Consider the following 22,049-nt stretch of genomic DNA (forward strand, 5'->3'; position numbering starts at 1 on the left):
ATAAAAAAATGAGTTGATTTGATGCCACTACTGTCCCCAGTATACTCAACATTTAAATAGCTGGGTACATTTTTCTTTACTTGGCCGAAAAAAGCAATGTAACCATTATCTTAACTGCATCAAGCTTTCTTATTCCACTTTCATTTCAAAGGAAACCACTTTCACTTTACACTTTACACCAACCATATTGAATGGATGCACAATATATTAAACAATAAAAATGGAAAATGTATTGAAATGATAAATAAGAAAGTTAACATAAACTGGAAAGTGAAAAAATGAAAGAAGCAGATAGTTGGTCATTGTTTCCAGTATGGACGCCTTTCACGCTTACCATTGACTGTCAGTCATCATTTCCAACAACTGTGACTGGTAAATTGCCCAACAAGTAAGCGTCTCATTCCTACTGACAGTATTTAGCAAACGTTTCCTCTCTGCATTTAAAGATGATTTAATTTTAGTGAAATCCGTCCCTCACCCAAAATGGTTCACTAAAAATAGAAATACCTCGATTTTTGCAGGTTTGACATTTTAAAATGTCAATTGCAATCCATAAGATTTATGTGCAATTTTATTCTGCTTTTACTATTGGACATCTGCAAAAGTGATTGCATAGTATGCCTGCTCGTAATTTTGACTATTATTAACCTCACTGCTGTTCGAAATTTTGATATAACAATTTCACTTCTACACACTGTTTACGTCATTGTCTTTATTGACAACACCCTTTACGCAAGATCTGCTTTTTGAAACCTCTGGAATTTAGGCGAGGGCTTTTAGAACCAATTTGAAATTCGGCATTGTGAGTTTTTTTTACTCTCCTGTTCTCTTTGCAAGTTCAAAAGCTATTGAATTCTTCCCCCCTTATTTTGAGTGTTTACTTAACAATCTACTAACCTATCAAACCTCTTGATTTGGAATTCACGTCACCTTATGGAATCTGGTTCGCCTAATGTTAAGAATATAATGATAATATGTAGACAATACAGAGTTCGTAAGTTGAATTTGTTCGTAAGTTGCTTCAGTGCTATCATTTTTATGTTTAAGGTTTATATAAGTACGTTTAAGGCTTGTATACGTAACCTGTATTGTTTGGGCCTAAACAATAAACATTTCCTAAAATAATATGCTCTATAAAGATAAATAAAGGGAAGTTTAACTTATTTTTGCGAGATGTGCTTCAAGAGGTCCTTTTCCGTGGTAGAGTGGACAAAAAATAAGCGATCCAACCGTTTTCTCAACCGTATCAATCTTTCTTATTCCACTTTTATTTCAAAAGAAGCAGCTCGCCTCTTCTTTACACTTTTCACCAACCATATTACATGGATGCACGAGACATTTAACAATTAAAATGCCAAAGTTAGAGCTACACGTAGTATGTTTACACACGAACTAGGAAGTAGAAGCCGGATTTCTTCTTCGGGGTGGTTGCTGGGTGACCTCTCACAGAGCCACCATACGCCGGTAACGGTGGAAAGAAGCACTACTATTGTCCTCTTAAAAAAAGGGCAAGCAATACAAAATCTAACTCACAGCAATGTCCGGATATTTTTTGACATCGCAAAATTTTTTTCGTATCTAACATTTTTCGCAAGTCGAATGGTTGCAAGTAGAGGAGCATCTATAGTTGTTGTTTTTTTCATTACCAGTTTTTAAAAGGAGCTGATTTGTCCCCAGTTTCCTCAACATTCAAATAGTTGGGTACATTTTTCTTTATTTTATTTTTGCAAAAGGAGGACAATGTGCGGGTGTGGGATTTGAAAAGTTTGTTGCTCTCTGTCGTCCTGGCTTTAAGTCATGATTGCAGCCTTAAGAAGCAGGTTCATGATTTGCGTGCAAGTACATGCATTCCTAAGATGTCTAATACACTCTTCGTTTTTCATCTTTTTAGGGGTTTGGGTATGTACTTTACTAGAAGAAGGCCTTTTCTTACTTTTACCGTTTTTGTGCTCCCCTAACAAATAGATTAAAAAAAAAAAAAAAAAAACTCCAGAGGCGAGCATGACGTCTCTCTCTAGCACTTCCCCAGACCCCTTACCTCAAACCTTATGAGTTCTGCCCCAGAAAACTGATCAAAAGTAAGATATAAGCAGATAGGCACAATGGGAAATAAAGCATAAGGGCTCTTTGGACCCTGTCGGTCATTGTTAACACATATTTAATAAAGAAAACCTTTACCTATCAACACCTTAAACGACACAAATCAAAGTTTGATGTTTTTATTCATGCTATAGAACAGGGGTTTCAAACTCATTTTAACTCGGGGGCCACACGATAGAACAAACATTCTGTCAGGGGCCGGACTAGTAGATTAAAGAGAAAGACAAAGAGAGATAAAGAAACAAGAGAAAGAGGGAGGGAAAAGGAGAGAGGGCAGGACAAAGAAAGAGAAAGAGAGACAGAGCGTGAGAAACAAAAGAGATAAAAAGAGAAGTCATGAGAGAGGGGGAAAGAAAGGGAGCGGAAGAAAGAAATCCAAGGTGAAATAGAAAGACAGAAGGAGTGAAAAGAGAAAAGAAAGCGCAAAGGGTAGGAAGAGAGAAAGAGAGAAGAGGAAAAAAGTAAATTAGAGCAAAATAAGTTAAAAAGTCACCGACAGAGAAAGAGACAAAGAGCAACAAAGGAAGAGAAAATGAGAGACACGGAGAGTGAGAGACAGAGAGGGGGAGAAAAGAGGTGGAAAAGAGAGAGAGAGAGAGAGAGAGAGAGAGAGAGAGAGAGAGAGAGAGAGAGAGAGAGAGAGAGAGAGAGAGAAATAAATACAAGTACAGTGTCTTTGTTCGAGGCACCTGGCTTTGGCAACATCAAATTGACATATTTCAACCTGCAGCTTGTTTTTCTCTTGCGCTTCTCTGGTTGTTGTCAGATCAGGCCCACTAAGGGATTGAATCCGGCCCGCGGGCCACCTGTTTGACACCTGTGCTATAGAACATTGTCTGACTTTTAAAACATCAGTGTTTAGTTTCCCTTTGTTAGGTTTGTGCAGAGGTGGTTAGAGTAGCCCAAAGTTTTACTCTAGTAAAAGTACTGTTACTTCAAAGTAATATTAGTAAAGTAGAAGTAAAAGTAGTCTTTCGAATACTTACCTGAGTAAAACAAAAAAGGTTCTTGCTGAAAAAATTACTCAAGTACTGATTTACTGTAGCAACATTGTATTTATAGATTTTTTACACAGCCAATCAGATCATCAAATTATCAAAGTCCGTCCAATCAACAACAACAAAAATTTCGACATTTTTCATCTGTTTTATCCGTAAACAAAATTTCCCACGCTGAAGTTGAATATGGTCACGTGACGGGGCTGTAACTTATGATCGGTTAAAAATTGCATATTGTAGCGGGTTTTTACCACCCTCTTTAAAGGGACGATGCTTTTGATGTGAGGCCAGGGGTGCTCCTCCTTGTCTGTGTTTTCATAGTCGGTATTGCTAAACAACATTTTCGATCAGTTTCATCTGTAAACTACTTTTGCCCTCGCTTAAGTCAATTATGATCACATGTCGAAGTTGCTATGTTTGATTGGTTAAACATGTTAGAGCCTGGTTGAGTTCTGCGTCCAGATAAATGCGCCTTAGCGGAGACAGACAGACACGTACTTACATGGAGGGGATTTATTAAGTAAAGAAGTAACGACTTCAATGTTGCTGAATGTCGCGGAGTAAAAGTACGTTTTTTTTCTTTGCAAATTTACTCAAGTAAAAGTATAGGGATTCGAAAATACTCGGAGAAGTAGAAAAAAAACCCAAAAACGTGCTCAAGTAAATGTAACACAGTAAATGCACTTCGTTAGTACCCACCTCTGGTTTTGTGACGCTTGTGTGTGATTGACTTTCAGTAAGTCGGGTTTTATTTGTTAAAGTCCTATATTTGATTGTAATCTTTGGCCCCACCTTGAAAGTACTAAGAAAAACAGCTAATGGCAATGGATTTTCCTCTGCATGCTAAATGCCTACACATGCTTATGTTAATTGCTGGCTCATTGACCCGTGAATGCTGAGCAAACTCATGAATTTTTAGCACCACGTCCCACTCGCACCATTTGTCCCACATAAGCAGCAGTTGGCCTCAAACATTTGAGGACTTTTGTCAGGTTTATGTTATTTGTTTAAACACACAACGCAAGCTGCATTGTACACTGATAATACTAGTAAAAAAGGATTTTTGGTTATATATTTTTTTTTCAACAGTTGGTCCTCAAAAATAGGATACATTTGATATGCATGTTTCCGTAACCAAATAATCTTGTGATATACGGTCGTCTCTCTTATTTTTTTTTTTTATTTGGACATTGCAAATTGTGAACCGGTTCGAAACATCTGGGTTTGATAGATAGATAGATAGATAGATAGATAGATAGATAGATAGATAGATAGATAGATAGATAGATAGATAGATACTTTATTCATTCCCGCAGGGAAATTCACATTTCCAGCAGCATCCCTGCGCTGAGAACAATACAATAATAAAGCAAAAAGAATACAATGTACAAATACCCAATGTGACATGCTAATACCCACTGTAGCGTGTTGTATAGAGTATCTAGATAGTGCTACACAGAATACACATTGCAATAAAATACAGTAATATGCAATGTAGGGGGTGTGGTTTAATGTGGGCCTTTACTCCGCCGGGTGGAGTTAAAGAGCCTCATGGCATGAGGAAGAAAAGATCTCTTCAGTCTGTCCGTGGTACAAGACAGTGACAGCAGTCTGTCGCTGAAGCTGCTCTTCTGTCTGGAGATAATGCTGTGTAGTGGATGTGATGAATTGTCCATGATTGACCGCAGCTTTTTCAGTGCCCGTCTCTCAGCTACTGTTGTCAGGCTATGTTTACCTACACTAAGGATGGGTGGATCTATCCAAATATTGATATTAACAATACTTAGCAATTACTTACTATTGTCATGGTATCGATACTGTCTTCCCGTTTTACCTAGCACTATAATAATGTTGTTAGTGCATTGGGAGATTTTTCATACATTAAAACTATCAAAGGAATCCGATTGTGTTGACTTAACTTTCAAAATATTATTTAGTGGAACATTTTCAGTTGTCGGTTTTTATTTTCTGTTTTTTGCATTGTAGTTATCTAGATAATGAAAAAATGGTAGGGTCTAAAATCTTTTATTGTAAATACAAAATAATGCAAAAGGACAAGGGTTGAATTTTTCAAGTCAAGTCACATTGTTTTGTACAGTTTTTAATCCAAAAAATGTTTCTAAGGACTGCACCGGTTACAACTACACCATCCCCTGATCTTAAACCAACATGCAAGCAAGAAAAACTCAAAACCTCAGCACGAGGAGAATAAGAAAAATTGAGAAGGGGCTTCATAAGTGGTAATCCCCCTTCCAGGATTACCAGGCTGCTATAGATGTTGCATTCGGTAACAATACACAAAACATAAGGAAAATCAATTAAAAAAAGCATAGGTCATATGTAAAATTGTCCAATAACACATGACATTTACAAGAAAATATTAAAACATCGGAGCTGTAGCGTTCGATACTATCCAGCATTTACTTGGATCGGATCAAGACAAAAATTCGCAGTCTCAAAATTAAGGCTAAAAGTGTCTGGATGGAAACAGAATCACGTTTGTTAGTTCCACTCTCCTTGTAACAGTCATGTACCAGTTCACTGGTGTTCCACATATTTCGATAAAAGAAACACGCAACATGTAAATTGTTTTAATCCGTTCCAAAACCCTGAATGTTTACCTTGAATGTTTAACGTAAAGCTAACCCAGGCTAATCGTACGTTCGCGTTATCGTAATCTTCCGTACAAAAGATTACGCTAACATGAACGTGTAAAAAAAAAAAAAAAGGATGAAGAAAATAATTATGAATAGGATTTCTTACCTTTGTGGTGGTCAGCAGAAGGCGCAGGTGGACGGTGGGGAGGGGGAAAATCATCAAAAGTTTTTCAAACTCTTCCAAAACTTGCGGCCGTTGCTTGCTTATAGCACTCACTCCCCTAGCCACAACACTAGATTTCACAGCCTCATTATTCTTTAGAATCGTACTGATTGTAGATTTAGCCATGCTGTATTCCCAGACATTCACACACCTCCTTCATATTTTGCTACTATTTATTTCTTAAATGCAATAGTTCTACGCACTACTTTTCTTTTTTCCCTTGTAGCAACTTTGCTGCTTGCACTGACTTTCTTCGTAGGCATAATAAGGGGCTAAAACACCGGTACGCCGCTCAGCATCGCACCCTAGCATACGCACTCACTACCGGCGTTTGAACTCCGATTTTTTGACCGAACAGCGAAGCAAAAATTTCTCGAAATTTTTGGTCGGACTCCGATTTGTTCGAACTGAGAGGCGTTCGAAAACCGAGGTTCCACTGTATTCGTTTTTTATCCTGCTTAGCATAAATTTGAAATACATTGGTTAATTTTGGTAATGGTTCTAACTGTCTGAATGAAAAATATGATGAGCATTCACCTGGTGAAAATTTGCACTGCCTGGAATTATGTGCCACTCAAGATTTTGAAAAGGATGCACGTGTACTTCAATAAATGCGTTGTGTCTATTCTGGCCTGGCTCTTTGCTTCACTCTGCCTTTTACGCGTCAAAGTCAATTGAGTTTACAAGGATTTTTCTTTGCTGTGGTCGGGTGCGCTTGACAACTTCTTTTCTCTCCTCGTAGATGTGGACGAGTGTGCGGAGGCGCTTGACAATTGTAGCATCGATGCCATCTGCCAGAACACCCTGAAATCCTACAAATGCATCTGCAAGTCAGGCTATAAAGGAGACGGCAAACATTGTGAAGGTAAAGGAGTTTAAGATCAATATGCTTATCCTCGCGCATGGTTTGCCCGTGCAACACTCGCTGTTTGTATCTGGTATGAATGAGCGATTTTGCCATGTGTAAAAATAAATGTATGAATGAATCACTACCGATTAAACATTTATTTTGGATTTTATTTCTTTTCTCATGTATTTTGTGGTGTATTTTGTATTTTGTCAAGGCAAAATGTTATTCAAATGAGGTCTTTGGACTTTTTAATTATTGGTTGATGAAATATAAATATTTTTATATTCTAAATAATGAAAAATGAATTAAAGAATTAAAGTATAACATAAAATAGAAAAAAGGCGGCAAGGCGGCTGAGTGGTAACCGCGTCTGCAGCAAACTTCTGAGGTCATGGGAGCAAACCCAGCTATCAGCCTTCCTGTGCGGGTTTGCATGTTCTCCCTTTCTTGCGTGGGTTTTCTCCGGGCACTCCGGTTTCCTCCCACATTCCAAAAACATGCATGTCAGGTTAATTGACCGGTCCAACTTGTCCCAAAATGTGAATGAAATGATCTGCATTTATGTAGCGCTTTTCAAGTCAAGACTTCCCAAAGCGCTTTTACATTGTGCTTCACATTTCCCAATAGCGGCCGTGCAGCCATGTAAGGCGCTAACCTGCTTATTGGGGGCATTAGGGGTTCAGTGTCTTACCCAAGGACACTTCGACATGTAACACGGAGGAGCCGGGATTCGGACTGCGATTTCTTGATCCCAAGAGGAGCGCTCTACCTCCTGAGCCACTGCCGCCCTATTTTTAATGAGCAAGTGAGTTGTCTGACCCTGTCTGCCCTTCGACTGGCTGGCAACCAGTTCAGGGTGTCCCCTGCCCACTGCCCGAAGATGGGTTCCAGCACCCACACGACCCTACTGAGGATAAGCGGTGCAGATAATGGATGAATGGATAAAATCAAATTAAAAAATGACCATGATGCAATGGATCTAGCATTAACAAACAATCCACAGACATTGTCAACATGAAATATAGGTCATTCATAAGCATTCATGTGTTTTAAGTGTGTTTTAAGCCTAGATTTAAACAGTTTTGCTGAGGGCAGTGCATTCCACAGGACCAGGGCCCGAATAGAAAATGCTCTCGAACCTGCAGATCTCCTCTTGGCTCTTGGGATCACTAGTAGACCAGCATTTTATACATTTATTCCTGCAGTATCAGTCATCGATCATCTGGGACCATGACAAGAATTGTAAGACTTGAATCTCATCTTAGAGTTTCTTTTTCAGTCTTAAGAGAAGGGAAGAAAGATGAGCAAAGCCAGTTGCCAGGCGCTCCTATATGACAGGTTGAAATGAAGCGGTAAATTTCCTCTACACGTGTTGGAGAGAATTAAGACTGCGTCTGAATTCGCAGTCGGAGGCAGTCAAGCTTATTTCCAGCTGGGGCTTTCAAGACTGGTGAGGCTCTTAAACTCACACTCTGGACCAATATATTCCACAAATCTTATTTGTGTTATTACAAAGCGATAATCATAATGTTTTCTTTTTGTTTCGTGTTGAGTGGCTTTTTGCCCGTCGGCATTTGTGATTGATTTGCTCAGCTTTGGAAAAATGTGTGCAATGTTGGTCTTAATCAATCACAGAGTTCGGGTTCGCAGACGGCTTAAAGATATCGATGTTTATGCAAAGGCACATGAATATAATAATCAAATAGTTTTCTTTCTTTTTTATTTGTGAATTTCACAATCTGGTGCTTTACCTTCCCCCACAGGGCCCCAATCAGGTTTGGAACTTGGCAAAGATGTGTGGGATCTTCATACATTGCCCCTTGTCATCCTAGCCCTTTATATATGATTGTTTGGACTTCATTCTTAGGGGCCGGTCACACAGACATTTGCGGCTGAATCACGGCTAAAATTTTGCGTTTTTTTTTTGCCCGTGGTTGCCCGGGATGGAAAATGCGCAAATTTGGCCAACCCGCCGTTCATCTGTGGTATGGCCGGAAAAAAGGTTTAAGTGTTGTTGGTCAATCTTCTCTAATCACTATCTATTATCGATCATTTCATATTACGCTACAAAGCTTAGGAGCCGGGATTCTTACTCTCGGCCAAAAGGCCAAGCTAAGGTCCTGGCTTTAAAGCCTTGTTGCGACCATTGAGAATGCACCGAAATATTTATTCGAAATGAAGAGAAACTACGCTGACGGGGATCCATGTTCACCCCCTTGACGTCACGAGCACAACTGATGCTCGGCATTCGCGCTGTTTATACGCGGAGAAAGGCGTTTGACTGTCACACGCGTAACACGCTAATTTCACGTAATAACACCGCGATACAGGCGCAGAACATGCTATTACCATGCTCCACCCACGATTACCCGCTGAAATTTCCTGTCCTACCCATGTGTAAGCACGCCCTGGCCGCGGCCAGAGCACGTTGTTTGCACGTCATTTCCGCGTCATTTCCTCGTGCTGACCACGTGTGCGGCACGCGGTTTAACACGTGCTCAAACTTTTGAGCAGCTCAAAAGTTTTGAACGCGGCCAACCACGTGAAAATTTCCGACCGCGAGTAAAGCACTGCTCTATCTCGTCTATATGGCGGTCTCTAAACGTCCAACAGCGCTCAACAGCATCTGCTTCACGGCCAGAAATGTCTGGCCGTGGATCAGCCTCAGTACTCTCGTGAAAGGCTGTGTGCCCGCGCTGCCATCTCGTCTGAATGGCGATCTTAATGCGTCCAATGGCGTCCGCCTCAAAGGCAGAAATTTCTGGCCGTGATTCAGCCGCAAATGTCTGGGTGACTGGCCCCTTAGTAGGGTCATTGCCGTTCCACACCACTTTTGTCCTATCTTCTCTTACAATGTCAGGTTTGTTTTTTGTTTATGTTTTGGGGACTTTTCTAGTTTAAATATGTGATTTGTTTTTATTTGCTGTTCGTGGTTTTTGTTAATATCCTCCCTTGGTGAGCACACCTGTCTCCAATGCCTTTGCATTCGGGATCATCTCCGACAAGAATACAGAATGACCCGCCCACCACAGGACCCAGCGGGAAGCGCCCATCTCATGTGTCCCTTTTTTTGCATCGAAGGATTGTTTGCCCCAACCTTGTGTTTGTCCCAGCGCCGAGGGGGTCTCCTTGGCTGCTTTCTTTTCCTGTCCCGGCAGTAATGAAAAGGTCTTTTGGTCATTTCCGGGACCTGTCTTGGCGGGGAGAAGGTAACTGACCTGGCAGCGCAGTTAAGGTCACCCATCCGCTTCTGGTCCCGGGCAAAGACAAAGAACCCTGACGGCCCAAGCCCCAGTGGCAAGAACGTCCCTGCCTACCGACGAGGAGAGGAGTCCTTGGCTGCTTCTGGCCCTGTTTTGGCAGGGATTGACACTAACTTTCAGCCATCCCCTATTCCAGTTAAGGTCTCTTAGATGCATTCGCTGGCTTTTTGGTTTTGTCTTTTTTTTATCATTGGTATGTCTAGCATCTGGCCCTCAAGGGATAATTTTACAAGCTGGTGCGTTACTTTCCCCTAGAGGAGCCCGATCAGGTTTTGAACAGGGAAAGGTGTGTCGGATCTCCACGCACTTGTCCCTAATCATCCTAGCCCTTCATAGATGACCGTTTGGACTCTATTCTTTGTTGGGTCATTGAGATTTCACACCTCTTTTGTCATATCTGCTGTTACCATTAAAAAATATTCTCTGACTGAATACTGAAACCTTTCTGCCACAGAAACTTCTCCCAGTTTGCATCCAGTTTACACTCAAGTGCCACACCCTACCCCACAAGACTCCTCTCTGTTCTAACCCAACCAGGGTCATTCTTGTTGATTCAATTACTGGAGCCGACTGGGAAAGTTTCCATTGTAATTAAAACCAATCTATGGCTGTGTTTTTGCGAAGGAGGGGCACATGGGGAAGGTACGCCTCCCTATTCCTCTACACCCACTTGGGTGGATACACGCTATAAAAGGTGCCTGCACCTACCCCTCGCTCTTTTTTTTCCTAGTGCACAAGATGCCTGAGTGTTAGTTCCAACTCATATTACTCAATGATAGTAGCAATTGCAGTCATTTTTTTCAGTTTGAGGCAAAATGTCAGAGTATTACCAAAACCAAAACTGTTCATATTCTCCAAAACAGCATTTAATATACTTTGTATCAACTTGGATTTAAATTTTAATTGTACAGAAAGGTTGAGGGGGTTATGAGATTCCATGTAAAAGATCTTGACAGCACAGTGTCTAGGTGGTTAGCGCGTAGATTCATGGTGCGGAGTTCCAGGGTTCAATCCAGCTACCGCAGCCTCCCCGTGCAAAGCTTGTATGCTCTCCCTGGCCTGTGTTGGTTTTCTCTGGGCACTCCTTCCACATTCCAAGTACATGCATGTCAGGTTCGAGTTGGAGGGTGCAAGAAATGAATAAAGAACATGCACAATTTTTCTTTAATGGCATTCAGCCACCGAACAGTGGAGAAAGCAAAGGGGAAGAGATGCCCTTGGCTTTCCCGTTGCCATGGTGACCTGTCAAATCGGTGCTGTGTTTATTGTGCAGTGATGATCTAGTTAAAACTTCACTGGCTTCAATCAACTCACTTAAATCTGCATCCTTGGAACCTAAAACCGTATTTCGTATCTGATAAGTTTTTAGTTTAGTAGACAAGACATGAAGTGAAGGCACTGATGGATTCTAATCTAGCAAGTAAATCAGGGGATAGAGTATAAACCTCAGATAACAAATGCCAACCTGTTCTATAGGCCTTTCCCCTGCGCACTTTTTTTTCTATTAAATTTCATAGGTCACAAAAGTAATCAAAAAACAGGAATGTGATTAGCCGAGAGTGACAATTATGTAAAGAGATCATAATGGTCAACAACAAACAACAATGTGCAATAAAAGTCAAAATAACGAAAAGGCATCCAATGCAATCTATTTTCAGATATCCAATATTAAAAACTGAATGACCTGTCACTGTCACGGGTTAGCACAACTTTGAAGAGTTAGATTCAGCACTACTTAAACCTCCTTTGTGAGTGGGACTTCTGCACAGGTTTTTGGGACTTTTGGTACTGTTGATGATTTGGTAAGTGCACCTGAAAAGAAAGTGGGGATGATGGGTTGATGTCAGAGGCTTACAAGAGACCTGTACCCAAAATAACTTAAGACGCTTCCTTTATAAATCATTTAAACCCATTATCACGTCATTATGACTGTTATTTGTAAGTTTATGTATAAATGATGACATTGTTTGAATCACGGTATAGATTTTACAGTTTCTGAGGGTTTTATTTTCCCATTCTTTGCCTCTTTACTCCCTAAAATCAATACAATGTGCAAAACCTTGGACATGTAATTTAATGTAGATTTTGAAATGCTTATCAGACGTGAACAAAATGAGCATTTTTTGCTAATATAAAAAATTGAGACTCAGCTGGTGTGTCAAATCAAGGGGAAATTAGCTAAACCCTGTTTTCAGTTTTGCAATTGCCCACAATAATAACCATTTCTAATCAGTGAATCTGAATCAACTCTCAAATTCCAATCCCGAAATGGAATCACTGACTAATCAAACCCATTAGTACCTCCATGTTTAAATGATGAAGCCCAGCAAGTTTAGAATATTGAACAAGTCGGGTACAAGAGAGTCACTGAAAAAAGAGGAGTGGGAAAGTGATGGGTGATTTTGTGCTGAGTTTGGCGAACGGCGCGGATGTGTGGGAAGAAGAGACGTAGGGAGCAGAGAGAGTGCTCCTTTGTCTTCGTCCCATCCCTCTGCTGTCAAGTCTAATTAAGCCTTGAGAGCGGCAGCCTCAAAGAGAAGCTGAAGGCCCAGGATCATAGGGCCTAAATGGGCCAGCAAGTGCTGAGTGGATGTGCGCAGTGTTCGCAATCCATCGTGTCTCGGTCTCCTCAGTGGGGCCCTGAAGCCGTCATCATAACCATTAGCGACAACCTCACTCTCACTGTCGAACCAATCCGCCTTCTTTATGTGAACGCCAGCCTCCGCTCCAATTTTATGGGACGCATTTCTTTGCAGTTCACATTGCAGAACATATGTCGTGGCGATAATAGTTATTTGCAGTGTAGGCAATAACGCTGTTACCGTTACTGACAGTCCAAAGTGGTGCGGTACTTTGGCTGCAAAACGCCAACGCTGGCGTGCCCCTGCACACCTGACGCTGTTTCAGTGTTCTTGCTCTCCTCCGAGTTGTTTACGTCTCTTAGTATCGTGTCACTATTAAAAACAGTGACTACCTTATAGTTGGATAGTGATTACGAATCTAGCATTTACTAATATGCCAGAAGAAAAGGAGAATGAGGGCTAATTGGCAAAAAAATGTGAGCCCTATCTCTGACAGCACCCTGACCAATGTTCCCTCTAATTTTCCACGGGTCTGAGCGTTCACACAAAGTTGGTGAGCAATGCTTGAAACAACAGTGAGCAACCGTAATCCCAAGTGTGGCAACTAAGTCATTATCAAACATGTCCAAAACTTGACATCAAGTTACATTTTGCTGAGTTTCCGGCAATGCAAAATTATTTTTCTATTTTGAATGAATTGACTCATGTACTATTGCGAAGGTTGTACAGCCTACAATTGTTCTTACAATTCTTTCACAAGATATCCATTTATTTTTATTTCCTGATATATTTTGTCGCATAATATTAACATTTTTGGGGGCTTATTTAGTCGGTTGTAAAATACAGAAGTGTACTTAATCCCATTGTTTTTGTGGAAGTACAATGTTGGCAACAAGATTCACTTGATGTAATTGGAATTTTTTTTAATGCAACACAAACTTTTTCTTCTTTTTTCCGTTTTTTTTTCTACTTTTTTAAAAATTCCTTTAAAAAAATCTCATTGTTTTTATTTTTTCCGAGCTGTTACTTTTTTCTTTTTGTTCTCTATTTACTTTTTTCCTACATTTCTTTCTTTTCTTTTTTTCTGGCTTTTTTCTCTTCCTTTTGTTTCTTTTTTTCTCCGCTTTTCACTACTTTTTCATTTTGGTATTTTTTTCTTTTTTGTTCTATTCCCCCCTTCCTTTAAGTCATTTTGTGCATAATTTTACATAACATTTGGTCATGTTGGGATTAAAGAAGCAAAAACAACCTGAAGAGCCGTTTAGGACCCGAAAGAGCCGGTTCCTTTTAGTGAGCCGAGCCGAAAAAACTCTACTAACTTTACTCAACTTCGTTGTACTTCGACTCGACTTCAAAATACCGCATTTAGGACACAACGTCAGGGGAACCCGTGTATTTTTACCTTCATGCACTGTAACTTTGACTTAAGTCGCTTCTCAATTAGTAATTTTGAGCCCTCATTTTTGCGCGCGGGCTAGATTTTCTTGTGCGCTGAGAATATGCGAGCAGTGCGCAATTGCGCGCGCAGCTTAGAGGGAACACTGACCCTGACTTGTGTAATTCGTGACTATTATGTCTCTATGACCCAGATCTAGGAAGTGAACGAAGGGATCAGACTCCCCACCAATCATCAGCTAGTTCCCTCCGAGACGACTTTTTTCTCTTATGATTGGTCAATATGCATTTTTTGGAGGGGATTCTGTGTTTTTAACCATATAGTTAGAGAGCGATTACGAATATAGTATTTACTAATATGGCAAATGAGAGCTGCACGCCAACAAAATGTGAGTTGTTTCAGTGCTATATTTTGTATGTTTATGGTTTATATAAGTATGTTTAATGTCATGAAACGGACCGGGAATCAGGAAGTTGGAACTCATTTGCGTAGACGATCTGTCACTTTAATTGAGAAATAAAAGTTGTCCAACACACAAAAGGACCAAAAGGACCAAAAACAAAACAAAGCAGGCTCAAATGCAGGCAAAACTACAGACTAGACATTTAACAGGATTAAACAGAATTTGCAGGAATCTCTCAGAATGTTACACCAAAGTCCAACAAGCTCAACAAGAATAAACAGGTATCAAACAGGCATGAACAGGTTTTCAACAAGGGTAAACAATGATCTAGCAAAGGGCAGTTCCAAAAGGCGGGTTTGAGTACCCATAGGAGTAATCAGGAAAATGCAGGTCAGCCGGTGTCAAGGGGCGGGGCCAGCTGGGCACCATGACAACCGTGCAGGACATGACATTTAAGGCTTGTGTAAGTAACCTGTATAGTTCTGTACTATAAGATAAACATTTCATAAAATAATATGCTCTATGAAGATAAATAAAGTTACGTTTAACTTACTTTTGGAAGATGAGCTTCAAGGTTTAGGCGACTTCCTCCTCCGGGGATAAAGAGTAGACGAAGAAAAAGCAATCCAACCATTTTTTCAACAGCATCTAGCTTCCATATTTCACTTTCATTTCAAAAGAAACAGCTCGCCTCTTCTTTACACTTTACACCAACTACCGGTATATTGAATGGATGCATGATATATTAAACAATACAAATGTGCTGGAGATCCAGTACAGTATGTTTACACACGAACTAGGAAGAGGAAGCCGGATTTTTTCTTGGGGTGGATGCTGGGTGAGGTCTCACAGCGTCACATGCTGGTAGCGGCGGAAAGAAGCACTACAGTACTGTCCTTTACTTGAAGAAAGGTGCACAATTACTTACAGCAATGTTCAAGTATTTTTCGACATCCCGAAAAAATGTTCGTATCCACCGTTTTTCGTAACTCGAATGTTTGTAAGTAGGGATGCGTCTGTATTTGAAATTTAAAGCCATACACACACATACAGTTGTCATATACTCAATTGTATTTTGACTTCTTATTTAAATGTTTTTTTTGTTTGTATGTTTAGTTTTACAATTATCTCTAACTCAAGCTCCAAGAACAATTTAAAAGTGACGTTAAATTCATGGTAGTTTGGGAACTTGTGAACATCAATAAGCTTCTTTTAAAGCCAACTACAACTAAAATAGATTCAGTTTTTATTCCCCAGAATATCAGCAACTTGGCTTTTGTTCATTGAACCTAATCAGGTGCAGGGTTGGGTAGGGTTACTTTAACTGGATTACTTTCAATTACTTTTGGATTCATCCAATACCAAATATGCTAATAAAGGACAAAATAAACTAAATATGAATAAAATTACTAAATTTTGTGCAGGCTTGGGGAGTAAAAATAAAAAAGTCAGGTCGTTTACACGTCATTTAGCACCCGGGTCTCCACAACAAGTGGTGAGCAGTTAAAGGACAAAGAAAAGAATTATGAGTAGGATTTCTTACCTTGGCGGTTGTCTGCAGAAGCCATGCTGTATTCCTGAAAGAAGGGAAACTCGCACACCTTCTTCATATTTTGCTATTATTTCTCTCTTTAATGCAATAGTTGTACGCACTACTCCTCTTTTTTCATCTGTAGCAACTGTAGCTGCTTGCACCAACCTTCTTCCGAGGCATAATTAGGAGTTAAAACACTCCCTTCACCGCTTTTGAAAAACGAAAGTAGAGAAGGAGTTCTTCACGAGGGGTGGGGGCAATCTACACTCGTACGCCGCTCAGCATCGCCCCTAGCGTACCGGCGTTCGAACTCCGATTTTTTGAACGAAAAGCGAAGCAACAATTTCTCGACATTTTTGGTCGAGAACCGATTTATTCAAACTGAGAGGCGTTCGAAAACCGAGGTTCCACTGTACATGGAACGGCAAAAATGATGTTGGCAAGCTGTTTGGATTTATTTTCATTTTGTTTCTGTCGTATTTTATGTTAGTTTTGCCGGAGATCAAAGAGATCAAAGCCATGAGAGAAAGCTTACCACGTGTTGTGAGTCATAATTTTATTCATATTTAGTTTCTTTTGTCTTTTATTAGCATATTTGGTATTGGAGTAATCCAAAAGTAATTGAAAGTAATCCAGTTAAAGTAACCCTACCCAACCCTGATCAAGTGTAACATTGTTCTCCGATGAACTGTGTGGCAAAAGTTAAAAGAATACAATGAATTAAATCATTTTGAAATGCTACCTTAGTAGAGGTGCTATCAACTTTCATTTCAGCCACCACTCCTGAACCTATGTTGTCCATTTATCACCTGAAATTTGACTGAAACAACAAAAATGAGCTGCATTAACGTCTTCAATCATTGTTTTTTGTTCTTCAGATGTGGACGAATGTGCGACCGAATACAATGGTGGCTGTGTCCATGAGTGCATCAACATCCCAGGAAATTACAGGTGCACATGCTATGATGGCTTCCGCTTGGCACATGATGGGCACAATTGTCTAGGTGAGTGTGTGATTTGTGCGTGCGAGGGTGATCGTGTGGAAGGGAGCATACGGTTTATGTATTTGTTCCTGTGCCTGCGTCTGTTAAATTATTATTTTCTCGATGTTTCCAATTAAGTTGCCTTTCATATTTAATGTATGGGAGAACTTTGTCTATTGTTTATATTAATTTACGTTTTAAAACATATATACAGATCTACATCTATAGAACATATTTTTCTAATACAGTATAAGCAAATTCCAGTATTGGGAATAACGCCGTCAAAAATAACGCCGTTACGTAGCAGCGTTTTGAGTTGCGCGTTTTTTTCTACTTCAAATTGTTTTGTCATTAACCGAAAAAGGATCAGGACCCAAACGCGTGACGTTTCTCACACAAGCCTTTTATTGTACGGGAAATGGGGAGTCAGGCATGTTAGGCAGCAGTCTGGCGTGGAATGATAGGAAGCCAGAGGCCGACGAAATCGATACCAATTGCCCGAATAGATATCGGACAGATGGGGTCGATATGGGACAGACAGGATTGATAATGAAAACAGGATATCGGAATTAAATAGGACAAACTAGACGGGAAAAAAAACCGGAGACAATGATAAACAGGACAAAAAAAGACGGGAACGAAACTGGAAACCGATATCAAACAGGACAAAAATAAACGGAAACACTAACAGACAGGAAATACCAACAGGAAACAGGACCGAGTCAAAACCCATGTCTTGCGTGGCAGAGGTTCGTTGATGGGCTGTACAAATACATTTGATTTAGTTTGAAATGTGAAACTTATCACCTACCTTCATTGCTTTGCATTGACTTTGCATTGGAACTCAAAAATGCAAATATACGCTCCAGGGCTTATCTTGATACGATTTTAATATTCACATCTTAATAATGTTATGAAGCATGTAGCCTTTTCATCTGGTTTCACATCTCTTTTTAATTAGCCTGACAAATAATGGAGCGAATTTATGAAGGGCTTGACCCTGAGATTAATACTCTGAGTACGCTGCTGGGCTAACATACTTTACTATATTACGATATTTCTCCAGAGAGTGTGCTTTGTCATTTAGTGTCATTGCAAATGTTTTAAAAGTATTTTGAATTTCGCAGCACTTTTTGAAAGGAAATGAAATGAAATGATTTGCATTTATATAGCGCTTTTCAAGTCAATGAAGACTTTCCAAAGCGCTTTACAATGTGCTTCAAACTTACCCATTCACACTCCACTAGCGGCCGCGCAGCCATGCAAGGCACCAACCTGCTTATTGGGGGCATTAGGGATTCAGTGTCTTACCCAAAGACACTTCAACATGTAACACGGAGGAGCCGGGAATCGAACCTGCGATCTCTTGATCCCAAGACGTGCGCTCTACCTCCTGAGCTCATGCCGCTATGTTTGCCAAACATAGGGAGCAACCCTGCTTTTGACTATCAACATTCTTTACTAAATCCAAATCGACCTTTCACTTGTCACTTCGGGAAGAAAATGTAACCAGCTTCAAGATACAGTACGTTTTACGTTCATGGAGACCACTTACCCATAATTATGTATATGTATATACATGTATATATACACATACACATATACACATATACACATATACACACATATATATATACACATATATATATATATGTGTATATTGTATTCTTTTGGCTTTATTATTGTACTGTTCTCAGCTCAGGGATGCTGCTGGAAATGTGAATTTCCCTTCAGGGATGAATAAAGTATCTATCTATCTATCTATCTATCTATCTATCTATCTATCTATCTATCTATCTATCTATCTATCTATCTATCTATCTATCTATCTATCTATCTATCTATCTATCTATCTATCTATCTATCTATCTATCTATCTATCTATCTATCTATCTATCTATCTATCTATCTATCTATCTATCTATCTATCTATCTATCTATCTATCTATCTATCTATCTATCTATCTATCTATCTATCTATCTATCTATCTATCTATCTATTTATCTAATTCACAGGAAGATAACTTTTATATGTGGGCACACAACTCAGATTGGTCTCACAGTTCTCATTATTTATTTAGTTCAAGTTCAGAGATGCCAGTGGTAGAGCTTTTTTCTAATACACCGGCATCTTTCTGGTTTTATTATAAACAAAAATGTAATTGTTATTATTGACATCTAGCAAATTCCTGCTTTTTGGTTTGGATCCAATGTCTTACTTTTGGACCAAGAGTTCATAGGGTTCTTCCTTTGCGCCACCCTTTTGCAAAAAAATCAGTTGCATGCCTCTTCAATGGAGTTAACCAGTTGTGACTGCAAGAGGCCGCCACGGTTTTCCTTTCCTCTTAAAGTCTTTGCCCATTGTTGATTTTCTTCACTTGCCTCAATACTGCCCCTCGTCTATCACCCCCAGCGCACTTCCCCCCTCTCTTAGTATATCTCACTAGGATCTGCAGCGCAGGGCTATTTTCCAAGTCATCAAGAAACTACATCCAGTTGTGAATGGATCACTTGATGTGCCGTCACTCAGCTTCTGACTTGTGTGCTGGTGTGTAATTGCAAAAAAATGAGTGGAAGACACAACAAATCATCGGTCATTTTGATTCTAGTTGCGCCCGTAGATCAGGCACCATCAGATCAAGAAACCCTTTCAGTTTGGTTTCACACTTTTGTTTCAAATCTCATCCTTATGGTGGTTTTCTTTCAACAATTAATTATTGGGGTGAGTATAGAACACTTGCATATCCTACAGAGAGCTCTTTCCAATGTTTTGACAAATTAGCTAATTTGAGCCCCTGAAAATCCCTTTACTTATAGTTGTCACTGTTAACAAAAACATCAACCTGTTATTTCATAAACTAGCAGTGTTATCACAGAAGTCCTTCCCTATCCATTTGATATTTGGTCCCCGTGCCAACTGATAGACAGTCTCTTCAGTGTATCCTTGGTTGTCCTCTGGGCCAAGTGGGAGATCCCCAGAAAATCTCTTGAGAGGCGTCATGGGGGCATCTGTAGGAGATACCAAGAACACCTCTCCTGGCTTTTCTAAATGCAGTGTAGCAGTGGCCCTGACTCCTGGATGACCAAGCCTCTCAGCCTATTTCTAATGAAGAGCCCTGACACCCAGAGAGAGGATCTATTTTGGGTGCTTGCATCAAAGATCGTGTTTTTTTTAATGTTTTTTTTTTTTTTACTTAAATCTCCGAGCTCTTAGTTATAGGTGTTTAACATTCATGATTTAGTAACTTCCTAAAGCGGTCTTCAGTATCAAAGTCACGATGGGCTGGAATCTATCCCAGAAGACTTCAAATGATATATGATGAGAACAAAACACCTTGGAGATATCGTAATTTTTTTGTGAATGTTGTTAAGGTTGTGGTTATTTATTTATATAGCGCCAAAGATAATGATATTTTCTTTAGAAATATTTATTGCAAAAATAAACCTTAAACTACAAACCTCGGAGTGGAGGAAAATGTCCAACTAATGTTTTGCGAGACACCAACCTCTTTTGATTAAGCTCCTTTTTGGTCCCAAAGAAAAGATTAGTCCCTTCTCGGCCCAAGAGTGGAGAACCTAAGCAGCTGGTTCCCAGACAAGGTCAGACCCTGAGAGCCCTTAAATACCAGATGTGCCTGAGACTGCAGAGAGAGATGTTTTATCGATCCTTAACAGTTCATTTTGAGTTTAAAATCAATATTTGAAGTGATTTGGGGGGAGTGGTTTAGGGGGAGATGGATTGTTATGTTTTATTGGATGTAAGGTGTAACTGGTAGTCAAGTCCGTAACCTCCATTTTTAGTCCTCTCGGGAATCTGTGTGTTTGTCGCCCGAGAGTATTTCCTCCATCGCATTTCTTTTTGCACTGCGGCACGTGGCACATGGCTCCTTGTAATTGCATGTGTTGGCAGCATAATGGCATTGGGCGGTGGCAGAAGGCGCTGGGGCGTGAAGCAGAACGCTGCCTTGTGTGCCTCAACAGGGACGCTGCGGTTTCTGAGGTCTCTGCTGTCTACCCTCAGCCTCACAAAGATGTCAGGAAGTCAGCAAGGTGGAAGCAATGCAATATCACAGCACTCTACTTTGGTCTACAAGGAGTGAGATGTCATTTGCTTTATAATTTAGCCCACGGTGAGCTTTTGGAGCCTCTGGGACATCAGTATCAGCAAGCCTGGTTACAATGTTGAAAACAATTGTGGTTGCTTGTTTGTGAAGAAAAGTATGGTGGTTAATCACCACATGGCCAAGTTGTAAAGGATTTTTGGAGTCTCAGGAAAAACAGAAGAATCAATGTCAATTTAATCCAAAACACACATCCCCTTCGCAATGAAAACCAGATGCAGGAAGTCTATTAGTTTCTAACTGTAGTACCACCCTGCCCACTTATGACCTATGGATGAGGAAACCCGAGGATGTGTTTTTAGGCACGTTATCATTGCATTTAACCGAAACTGACTTTTCACGTGTAAACATTGGTGGTGATAATACCTAACCTCAAAAACGAAATTGCATCATTCTAATGAAAATATTGAGTAAGCTAGCTGGTAAAGATAATATTCTGTCACCACATTGTTCATTTGTCTAAAGACACTTTGCTCCCTGTCATAAAAGAACTTAGGGGTCGAGCGTGGGACTTGGTTCTTTTGATTCTTGTTGACTTACTCTGATTTGGTTTGTATTGATTCAGTGGAGCTCAATTCCCTTTGCAATCTATAGGGAAATGAATGACCTTTTACTTTAACCTCTCCAAAGTCATGACGTGGTCTATAACAAGAGCAATGTCATTTCAGTTTTTCAAGTATTAGAAGGTTGCTTCAATTGGCTTTGCTAAGTGATAAGCTTTTTGCCCATTTGTGTTATTGGAAAATGTACAATTGTATTATGTCACAAAATCAAACATACTCATAGCTATAAAGGTATATATTAAATACCTGTAGATGAAGAAGCCTAAATATCATTTATAACCCAAAAAGCTTTCATTCCAAATTTTGTGGTGATTTTGTAGTGATTGAAGTGATCTAAAGTCCAACCACATGCTGTTGCTCATTATACAGTACTTCCACACTCACTAACGATTTTGACATACTTTCGGAGGCAAAACAAGAATAGTTTACACTTCAG

At 39.9% G+C, this 22,049-nt stretch overlaps 1 protein-coding gene across 3 annotated transcripts in view; it reads left to right on the top strand.

The window, feature by feature from the left end:
• The window catches only part of LOC148368727 (signal peptide, CUB and EGF-like domain-containing protein 3), a 192,650-nt gene that overhangs the window by 62,502 nt on the left and 108,099 nt on the right, over window positions 1–22,049 (top strand). For all 3 annotated transcript variants that reach the window (XM_088330756.1, XM_088330753.1, XM_088330754.1), the window contains exons 2-3: window positions 6,661–6,783; window positions 16,825–16,950. In XM_088330756.1, the coding sequence (XP_088186882.1) occupies window positions 6,661–6,783; window positions 16,825–16,950 (249 nt within the window). The remainder of the gene's footprint in view (window positions 1–6,660; window positions 6,784–16,824; window positions 16,951–22,049) is intronic.

Source organism: Urocampus carinirostris, chromosome 3, assembly GCF_059441175.1.
Source record: "Urocampus carinirostris isolate Australia breed hairy pipefish chromosome 3, RoL_Ucar_1.0, whole genome shotgun sequence".
NCBI lineage: Eukaryota > Metazoa > Chordata > Actinopteri > Syngnathiformes > Syngnathidae > Urocampus > Urocampus carinirostris.